The sequence below is a fragment of the Anthonomus grandis genome, chromosome 3 (genome assembly GCF_022605725.1).
Source record: "Anthonomus grandis grandis chromosome 3, icAntGran1.3, whole genome shotgun sequence".
Classification (NCBI taxonomy): domain Eukaryota; kingdom Metazoa; phylum Arthropoda; class Insecta; order Coleoptera; family Curculionidae; genus Anthonomus; species Anthonomus grandis.
In genome coordinates this window covers 19414236-19425246 of record NC_065548.1, presented here as the reverse complement: position 1 = coordinate 19425246, position 11011 = coordinate 19414236, and the positions used below count along the sequence as shown (strand labels likewise).

The window sequence follows — 11011 nt, the reverse complement described above, 5'->3', positions numbered from 1 at the left end:
ATGTCGAACGATAAAAGTCGTGCCTCTGTCAGATTCGGTAACCAAGTTGTTTACGCTATTGGTGTTTGTGATATTATTACAGTCTTGCCGACGTTAACATTAGACATTAATTTTGTTGTTATTGACAATCGAGTTTTTCCCAGTGGCATCGATATTTTAATTAGTTTGGATATTATCCTTCAACCCTTTGTATCTGTTAAAAAGGGTGGTTATGGAATTGAGTTATACTATCAGCCACCAGACGTTTCTAAAGTATTAACTCTACAGCATTCTAATCATGTTAAAATAAATCAACCAGACCTACCAGAAAATTTAAAATTGCAAATTGAATCATTGTTATCAAAATATAAGAGCAAAACACCTGATCGCATCACCACCGGCAAGATGACTATTAGGCTAAAAAAAAATGTACCCGTAGTGTATCACCCCCGTTGTTTAGCTTATGAAGAGCGTGTTCAAGTTGCTGACATAATAATTGAACTATTAAGGGACGGTATTATTCGCGAGTTCGATTGGGATTGGAGCTGCTCTTTTACAAAAAGAAAATAGTAAAGTGCGCCCGGTAGCGTATTTTAGCCGACCTACAACGGAATACAAGTCCAGGTATCACTCCTATGATTTAGAAACTCTTGCTATAGTGGAGACAATAGAACATTTCAGAGTTTACCTATACGGTGTACATTTTACCGTGTTCACTGACTGTAATTCAGTGCGTGCAACATCACTTAAAAAGAACCTTCATCCCCGTGTAGCGCGATGGTGGGTTAAACTACAAGATTACGATTTTTCGATTGAGTACCGACCGGATAGCAAAATGATACACGTGGACTCTTTAAGCCGAAACCCCATTACCAGTGACGACCGTGAATTAAAAGTGTGTATGCCCTAAAAACAATTAACCCAAATAAACTGTATGATAAACAAACATTACGGGAATTCCAAAACAACGACGCGTTTTGCCAAGAAGTGCTTAATAACCCAAATACCGATCCAGTCTATAAAGTTGTTGACAATATGATTGTAACCAAAACAAATCCTCCTTAGTGTTTCGTGCCCGTGGCCTCGCGTTTGCTTACGATGCGTTTATACCATGACCTATCCTCTTATATTGGTTGGGACAAGTGTTTAAAGAAAATACGAGAACATATTTTGTTTTGGCCTAGGATAAGCAAGTGTTTAAAAAAAATATATTAGGAATTGTAGAGCATGCGTACTGGGGAAATCAGATACTGGCCCCCGACATGGACTTTGGCAGCAAGTTATGTCGATTACAAGCAATTCCTAAGAAAACATCAGAGTATTCAATACGTGCCTTACTGCCAGTTTTTGAAGAATTAGGAAAACCTCAACGCATTATTGCTGACAGAGTTGCTGCTTTTACTTCAACAATTTTCAAAAATTTCTTGAATGACCAAAAAAAAAATGAACCAAATAACCCTTCTAGTGTTTACATATATTCGCTAAATATGACATACTTGCACAATGGTAAAAACAGGGTTAGGTGAATAAATCGGAGATAAACCTAAATAAAAAAAAGAAAGCGTCTTAATTTAAACATAAAAGAATCGAAATTCGAACGAAAAGAAATTTATTAAGGACTTAACTAGAAAATATGGCAAAGGAGGTCAAGTAAATCATTTACCAAGCACCCTTCTTTTAAAACTATTAAGAAAATAATTCGATTAAGTAGCTTTTGTATTAAAAGTCAAAGCGAATAAAAGGAGAATAATATAGAAATAGAAAATTAAAGAAAAATCTAAAAGTAAGGTTTAGGTTTTTTTGTCTTAAGACTTTTAAATAAAATTGCGATATATATTAAATTTCAAAAGGAACTAAAAAAAAAACGTTATCAGAAATCTAAAAAGCAACTGCAGAATACTGAAGTTTATCTGGAAAGATACTCAATAAGATAAAAAGATAACTCAATAGCATTACTAACTTTTTTAACAGTTCTCATAACTATATATTTTATCCTAAGCTTTACCTTATTAAACTAAGCAAAAATAAAATGATGTAGTACAAAGATCGTTGCGAAAAACGAAACTCTTGTAAATAAAAATTCTCTTCTTTAAAGCAAAAAATGACAACATAAATATTCAAAATCCGCCCAAAGACCCTATAGAAAATTTTAAAATTCATAGATTTTTATACTGAAATTGAATTTCGGTCATTCGGCAACGGAAAATTCAACTTGTTTCTTTATCAGAAATGCAGTAAACTTATGGCAGTATTGACCCAAATACTTTTAGGACGCAAAATACTGTCTTGAATAAACATAATTTTAATACCATTGGGCTTGGATTCAATTTAAAGTTGTAGGTATTTGTGCTAGCCGATTTACATACCGCTTTAGTATTTTTAAATTTTAAAAGTAGTTTAGTTTTATATTTAAATATAGTATTAGCAAATAAAATCATTTTCTTATAATTTTTTTGGCGTAGAAGTTTATAACTGGATAAGTTAAGCTAAAAAAAAAACAATAAAAAAATGCATGATAATAGAAAATTATTGTGTATTAAACTTATGTATTTCATATTGATGGAAACTTGGTAAATAACTTTCATTTAGTTAAACTTAAATACTTGAATTCACTTAATCATCTTAACAATAAGCAATGATTTTAAAATTATATTCAAGTCATTAAAACATCAATGCATTGCCAATTGAGAGGCTTCCAGTTAATTATACAAAATTGGTTGATCAATCCCAGCGTCGTTGTTCCATGCAGTTATTTGCCTGGATAGAGCGGGCATTGTGATTACGCAAGCTAAATCCATTCAACGTGTCGGATTATCTTCATCCAACCGTAAATATTCTGATTCTAATCACTACGCTGCTATTTTATTTTCTTATTTGTTAAATATTTCATGCAAACATTAATACTTTTCCTAAATTAATTAGAAAAATAAATTATAAAAATCAACTTAAAAGATTCAATAAGAAAACTTTGAAAAATAAGACCAATAAGGTAAAATAATGCTATTATGTCATGCACCGTAGGAAAGCATAAACATTTTCAGTTTTTAAAAAAAACTAACAAATAGCCAAATCAAATTTTGTTTCATCAAAACGAAATTATATTACTGCTTAAAGAGGTTGGCATAGATGATAAAAATCATCGAAAATATTTACTATAACCAAAATGACTAACATAAAAGTAGACCACTAGTTAACAGAAAAAAATTCAATAGACGGTTTAAAGATAAGTTTACTCCTAACATATCTTCAACACAAGCCTTAAAGGAATACTATGAAGGCATACTAATTAACGTCCAATGTTTTAACAACATTAGATGCGCATATTGTGAGGAATTATACACCGAAGAAACCAAAATAGCGATCGAACAACAGAAAGAAAACACACAATTTGAAATGGAGCCCAATATTCTTATGTCTGAAATTAAAGAAGCTATAAAAAACCTAAAGCTAAACAAATCCCCAGGAACAGACGGAGTTCGTGCTGAGCTCATAAAAGTACCGGGAACCAAAATCCTACATGATATATGTAATAAGATCTGGCAAAGTGGTCAATGGCCTAAAGACTGGACAACGTCTGCATTTATACCTATTTACAAAAAGGGATCCACCAAAAAATGCGAAAATTATCGAACGATATCTCTAATCACACATGCCAGCAAAATCCTGCTTAAAATAATAAATAGACGATTGCAAAACTACTTAGAGAGTCAAATCCCTCCAGAACAAGCAGGCTTCGTTAAGGGAAGAGGGACTGGGGACCAAATATTCAACATCCGCCAATTAATCGAGAAAGCCCGGGAGTTCAATACCCCCATGCTCTTGTGCTTTATAGATTACAAAAAAGCTTTCGACTGTGTTCAATGGAGTAGTCTCTGGAACGTATTGAAAGAAATGGGAGTCCCTCCGCATTTCATATCTCTAATAATCAACCTATATGAAAATAACAATGCCATAGTTAGTCTCGACAATAAAACATCAAACATTTTCAAAGTACATAGAGGCGTCCGTCAAGGATGTATCCTATCACCGAGACTCTCCAATGCCTACGGTAAATTCATAATGAGACCTGGAAAATTTTGAAGGAGGTGTGTCAATCAATGGTAGAAAGATATGTAATCTCAGATACGCGGACAACACTACCCTAATAACAAGAGATGAAGATAAGATGGTTACACTTATTGATCAGGTCGCTAATGAAAGTCGAGCTCTAGGCCTCGAAATAAATCTAGACAAGACCAAGTTAATGGTCATTGATAGGAGTAATACCATACAGTTAAGAAATCTGCAAAATAGAATTGAAGTAGTAGATGAATTCATCTACTTATTACATCAACAGCAAGGGAGGCTGTGAAACAGAAATAAGAAGGCGGATAGCATTAGCAAGGACAGCAATGTCAAACTTATCCAAGATATGGAAAGACAGATCCATAACCAAAAACACGAAAAGAGCCCTGGTAAACACCCTAGTGTTTTCGATATTTTCTTATGGTTACGAATCCTGGACAATAAAGTCGAGCGACAGGCACCGAATATATGCTTTTGAAATGTGGTGCTGGCGGAGGATGCTTCGCATACCCTGGACTGCACACCGGACCAATGTGTCGATATTAAACGAATTAGGAATCACCGATCGATTGTCCTCCCGCTGCCGACGCCGCATTCTGGGTTACTTCGGACACATCACCAGGAGAGACCAAGACAATCTAGAAAAACTTATCGTGCAGGGCAAAGTAGAAGGTAAAGGATCAAGAGGAAGATCCCCATCACGGTGGATAGACCAAATTAAAGAAATTACAGGGCAAGCCTTGCAGACAAATATAAGAGTAGCAGAAGATCGACAACAGTGGAGACAATCGACCCATCAGTGTTCATAGACATGACGTTACAACTCTTCAGGAATGAAGATATGACTAAGAAGAAGATACGCAGACGACGCAGTGGTATTGGCTTACAAACACTAATGACCCCTATAACTGCAATTAGGCAATAGGGTGGAACAAAGACTTAAACCCAAATATATAAGGTCACAAGCAAACGTCCAGTCTTAAATACACAGCTCACTCAAACAACAGCTAATTGAAAAAGTTGAAAGTTACGCATATCCTGGTACGAATATAAATAGTTAATGCGACTACTCCTTAGAAGTAAGACAACGTATATCATAAGTCAGAGCAGCATTTATAAAAATAAAAAAGCTCCGTCTTTAAAAGCCATGATTTGCTGATGAAAACCAAGATCTTTACGGAGCAATGGCTTGGAAGCAGCTTCAAAACCGGTTCCACTCGAGATGGTCGAATTGACAGAGGTATTTTAAGGATCCTCTAAATCGACCGAGTCTCAAATAATAAAGTTCTACGCAGAACGTAAATTGGAATACTTAGGACATATTATGAGGAAAGTGAACGGCAAGATAGGACCAGAACAAAAACAAATCTCCTGACTTTACAACTTAAGAAAATGGCTTATAATGACCACGACTGAACTGTTCGGCACAGCAGCCAACAAAGTAATAATTGCCAATATTCAGAACGTATATGGACAGAAAGACGAAGGAAAAGAAAAGCATCAATTACTTTACTATTTTACTCTTAATACTCTAGAAGTTCACTATTTTTATAAAAATCTACTACTTTAAATAAGAAGTAATATAATTTGAATTTTAAGGTTTGCATGGCCTTCTGCTTCCATTGACTCATAAGATTCATTCTGTCTCCTTTACATTCACTGAAATCCCAAAATGCTTTTCCAATAAATAGTTAACATCATCTAACCTTATCACTTCTATTGGAATAATTTATGGAGAGAAATTCTCAATCTTTCCAATTTTAATCGGTTTGAGCTCTTGTGTCAATATACATATTTTCAAATATCAGGTGATAGATCAGAATGTTCAGAAAACGAGAAACATATATCTCAATAGTTTTACGATAAGATAGCACAACCTGAAAAAGAATGCCAGCATACTAATCATTGTTGAAGTGCAATTTCATTTTCCGCATTGGTCAGTATATTATCTGATAATCAAATAAAATTACAACACTGCAGAAGCAATTGCGGTTGATCCTTTGCTATGTTGATATTCTGTCCAAATGTAGTTTTAAAAGGTTGCACTCTAAAGCGCTTAAAGGTTTTTGAATGGCCTTGAGATTCTTTTCAGATATTCGAAAACATCAATTTATTTTTAATAATAATATTTTCTGCTTACACAGAATTTTCTGCACACATCAGTATGAATTCCAAAATATCGTTGCGAATCTTTAAATACATTAGAAATATTTAAAAATGTTTTTTAGGTAAAGCTGAATTTTACAGCTGATCCTAGAGCACTTGTTCCAAAATATCATAATTCATTAAAAGTTTTTTTTTTTAAATATGTTTATAAAAAAGGATCTTGAACAATATATAGCGAAAAAATAAAAACCCTAAGTCTCGGTCGCAATTTTTTTTTATATGTCCCGAAGGTTACATGTTTCGCTTAAAATAAAATATCATCAGACCTTATAAACTGGAAATGACTCTCACGAGATGATCTGCTTAGTACTCCGTATACCGAGACTTACGGTTTTTATTTTTTCTCTCCTAACGTAGGTTTCTTTGAGATAATGAACGAGTTCTTTCAATTTGAACGATACATGTCGAGTGGTATATAAAGTATTTTTGAGGATGTGATAGATACAGTTTTCTTAATTTTTTAGTTTATTTAGTTGACATCTATTATAAAAAAATATATTAAATTCGTGCGATAAATTTGCCAACAACAATTTCTTCCATAGCACCAAATTCAAAGCAAGTTTATTTAACCCTCATAACTGTCAGTAATACGATTCGTTATTATTGAAATAATTAGTATAAGGATCGACATAGTATCGCTTATCGTATTTTTTTTACTTGAGAGAAATAGGTTTAAAAATCCCAGTATTTATCTCAGATCTGAATTATCTTGAGACCAGTAATCATTCGCATTGGATACATTATGTGACCAAAGCTTGACTGATCACCAGAAAGTTAGCTTATTGACTGAGTATGTTAGAAGGAATAATATTTTTAATTTGCATGTGTTAGAATAGTTTCAAGAAAAGTTTTCCAGTTTTTAACAAAGCTGTAAAATCTTATATGTTATAAGGCTACTTAATTTATAAAATTAACCCTTCTAGTAAGGCAAATAATTAATGATTTTAACTTAAGTGACAGTTTAAAACTTAAAAAATATTGTTTGTTTAATTTACAATATACATATTAAGATTTTAAGTATAATACATCAATAGAAAAAGCAACTTTTTGCCCTCCTAGCTATATCTGAATAGAGAGTTCATTTAAATAATAGATCTCTTGAGTGCAACCCATTAAATATATAAAATACAGAATTGCTAGCATTGCATATACAAATAAGTAACATCACGGGAGTGTAATGGACACGTATTGTTATATTAATGTCGTCAGTCTATTCAGTAAGTTATGAAGAAATATCTCAACGAATTTAGGTGTCTTCTCTATGCAGAGGTCACATTTGTCTTTTGTACAAAAAACAAAGGAAATAATAGGATAATTAATCAAATTAATTCATTTATCTTTTTTGTAATTGGTTTTGAATTAACTAGTTTTAAAGTTTAACTCTTAAAGTGATTACGAAATAAATTTGGAAATTTAGTAATCTCTATGCAAATATGTATATGCAAGCTAACATTGCAGAACTGGTTGTTCTACTTAGACACGTGACATTACTCGCCGCGAAAATATCCCAATTAAGTTCGAGTGGAATGTTTAAATATTCTGAAACAAAAAGAAATTCTCTTTTTGAATCATTTGAATTTTATTATAAACCGATCAAAAATGCCTTTAACCAGATTCAAATCAAATTGCTACTTTTATAATTAAACATGAATTTAAGAGCGCATTAAATTCAAATCAAATTATATGTATTTTTCAGAAAATGGCTTCATCAGCACTATTATAAATTTGATAAATCAATCCTGGAGGTCTAGAAGCAGATTGACACATATACACGGTGTCCTGTATCGTTATGTTCAAATTTTGGGGTCATAAAGTACGCTTCATTTTAAGTAAAAGAAACGCAAAACTTGTAGGTCCCTTGTTATTTGTTTCAAAGTTACACGCCCATGAATGTTATTAGAAGATCATACTAAAAATTAATTTGTAAAGTAAATAAAAAATGATTTTATTAAAAAAAAGCTTATTTGATAATATTTTCAAATTGTTCACCTCTTTGTTAAATGTAGGCTTATGCCCGTAAGACAACAGATGACGTAGTTATCCGTGTTTGACCCCTGTTTAGTTCTATTTGTTCAGCAGCTTGCTGAATATGGTCCAATAACTCTTCCCTAGTGTTTGAAACTTGCGCATAGACCAAATCTTTCATGTACCTTCATAAATAAAAATCAAGGGGATTGTGATCGGGTGTTCTAGGTGGCCAGGCATCAGCACCACTTCGACCAATCCATCTTGCATATTTGGCCGTAACCCAGGTTTGCACAGCAATTCCAAAACGCGGTGGAGCCCCATCCATTTGGAACCACATGTGTAGACGAATATTCAGTGGGAGATCGTTCAAAAGTCCTTGCAGTTCTTCCATAAGAAACTGAAGGAAACTGTCCGCATTCAACCTTGCAGGAAGCAAAACAAACGTTAGATTAAAGCAGCCCAAACGTTATCAGAAAATTCATGTTGAAAATTACAAGGACATACAGTTTTTGGATATTCTGATTCCCATCTATGCAGGTTTCTCAGATTTGTAATACCACACCTTATAAATGTCGCTTCATCTGTCCACAGGACTGTTCTGTAGAAATAAAAATTAAGATGGGCCTTATTATCCAGTTAGAATAAACTAGACATGAATAGTGATTTTCCTTAAGCAAACCTTGTACCTTACGATAAGGATCCAGATGGAAGCCTTCACGTTTTACAATTCGCCAGCAGTCATTCGCGGTACTTCGACTTGTGTAGAGATTCGACGTACACTGATAGTTGAATCTCTTGCAAGAGCATCTAATACTCGTTAATTCAAGTCTGCTGGCAAGTTCGCTCCCCGATCGAAATAATAATCATGCAGTCCGCATTCTCGAAATTGTCTGTGTACTTCCAGAAATGTTCTGTAATGAGGAATGCGCCTATTTGGAAACCGATGTTCATATTCGATAACCGCTTGACGAGTACTGCTGTTACAGTAGAAAATTCATGTCTGCGTAGGGGAAAGGCGGGCAAGATGGGGTAGGCGGGCAAAACGAGGTGCCGTGATTATTTTTAGTACAGCCAGCTCCATCTATCCGAAAGTTCATACAGCTTAGTTTAAGACCATGCCCGATCGATGGCAAAAAGCGCTGTCACTTCAGAAGCTGCGTGAATATCGGTCAGTCGAGCAGTATTTGTTTTAGAGGTACAGGTATATTTTCGACAATAATTTAATAAAAGGTAAGTGAACCATAATTGTAATTTATATTTAATTGTTATTCTTTATGGAAAAGTATACAGTAAAAGCATACTTAGTAATTTTTTAATCAAATAGGGAAAAAAATATACCTAACCTCAAAATGTGCATTTGGGCAAAACGGGATAGGGAAAAATGGGCTACTACCCCATTTTACCCGCCCAATATAAAACAATAATAATAATTATTATTTTCAGATGGTTTTTAAGTCCAACCGCCATTCTGACCGACACGAATGGTCCACGGACAGTATGCAGAATTCTGTAATAGCAGTATTAAATGGCAAAATGGGGTACTATAGAGCATTTACCAGTTTTAATGTCCCTCAATCTACATTAGAGCGCCACGTTAAAGAAGCTAGGGAAAATCCCGCGTATGTTGTTACTAAATCTTTGGGATGATTTAAGGCAATATTCACTCCTGAATAGGAACAACACCTTGCAAGTTATTTAATGCATATGGAAAAAAGATTGTTTCGATTAACGAATGCAGGCGTTAAATATCTAAAAATAAATAATCCAAAGGGAATGTCTAAAATTATTGCCACTAAAGGACAAAAAGACAAGTCGGAGCCTTGACGTTAGGTGAGAGGGGTGAGACCGTCACTGTTAAAATATGCTTTTCGGCTTCAGGAGCATACATGCCTCCCATGTTTATATTTGGTAGAAAAAAAATGCAACAAGCTTTCATGGATGGAAATGTTCCTGGCAGTTGGGTAGAGCTAAATGATAGTGGGTGGATGGATAAAAATTTATTCTTTATTCGGTTCAAAAAATTTGTTGAATTTGCCAAGCCCCCAAAAGACCGACCAATTCTGCTTCTTTTGGATGGACATTCATCCTACACAAAAAACCTAAAAGTTATTAATTACGCCAGGGAAGATGGAGTTATTTTGATCTGCTACCCTCCCCATTGCACCCATCGGCTACAAGCCCTAGATATAGCTTTAATGAAACCAATAAGTACCTATTACGCTGAAGAAGTACGCAAATGGCTTAGAGCTAATCCTGGTCATGTTAATAATAACTAAATTATTTTGTGTAGCTTACCTCAGAGCAGCTACACCGCTTACTGCCAGGAATGGGTTTTTAAAAACTAAAGTTTGGCCAGTTAATAAGGATGTTTTCACTGATGCAGACTTTTTTCCTTCCGAAACAACAAATATTGAACAAAATGAAAACTTACCACCTAAAAGCAATAATAGTGAAACTATGAATGAAACACAACTATCGGAAATTAATTTAGTTCAAGAAAAAACTCCAAAACCAATTGATATTTCCAAACCAGTTACATCAAAAGATTCAGAGGTAAGCTTTAAGATTGTTAGTCCTGAGGGTATAATTCCAATCCCAAAAATAAAACAAACTGAGAAAAGGGTTTCTCGTAAAAGAGGAAAAACTGCTATTTTATCGTCTTCGTCTTACAAAAACGAGCTAGAGGAAGCTGAGCAAAAAAAGAATAAAAATTCTAAAGGGAAAACTCTTGTGAAGAAAAACCTTGCACCATCTTAGTGAAAAGAAAAAAATTACTAAAGCCTCCACTATTCTGAAAAATAATGACTCAAGTGACAGTGAAGTTAGTGATACG

The 11011-nt window shown here is 34.0% G+C and overlaps 1 protein-coding gene across 1 annotated transcript; it reads left to right on the top strand.

The window, feature by feature from the left end:
- On the top strand, positions 1-4895 carry LOC126734297 (uncharacterized). Its single transcript, XM_050437858.1, is given in 4 exon segments — positions 1-493; positions 3203-4043; positions 4045-4302; positions 4304-4895. Coding segments are annotated over 4 exon segments (2142 nt in total). The 3' UTR covers positions 4854-4895.
- Positions 4896-11011: the final 6116 nt, after the last annotated feature.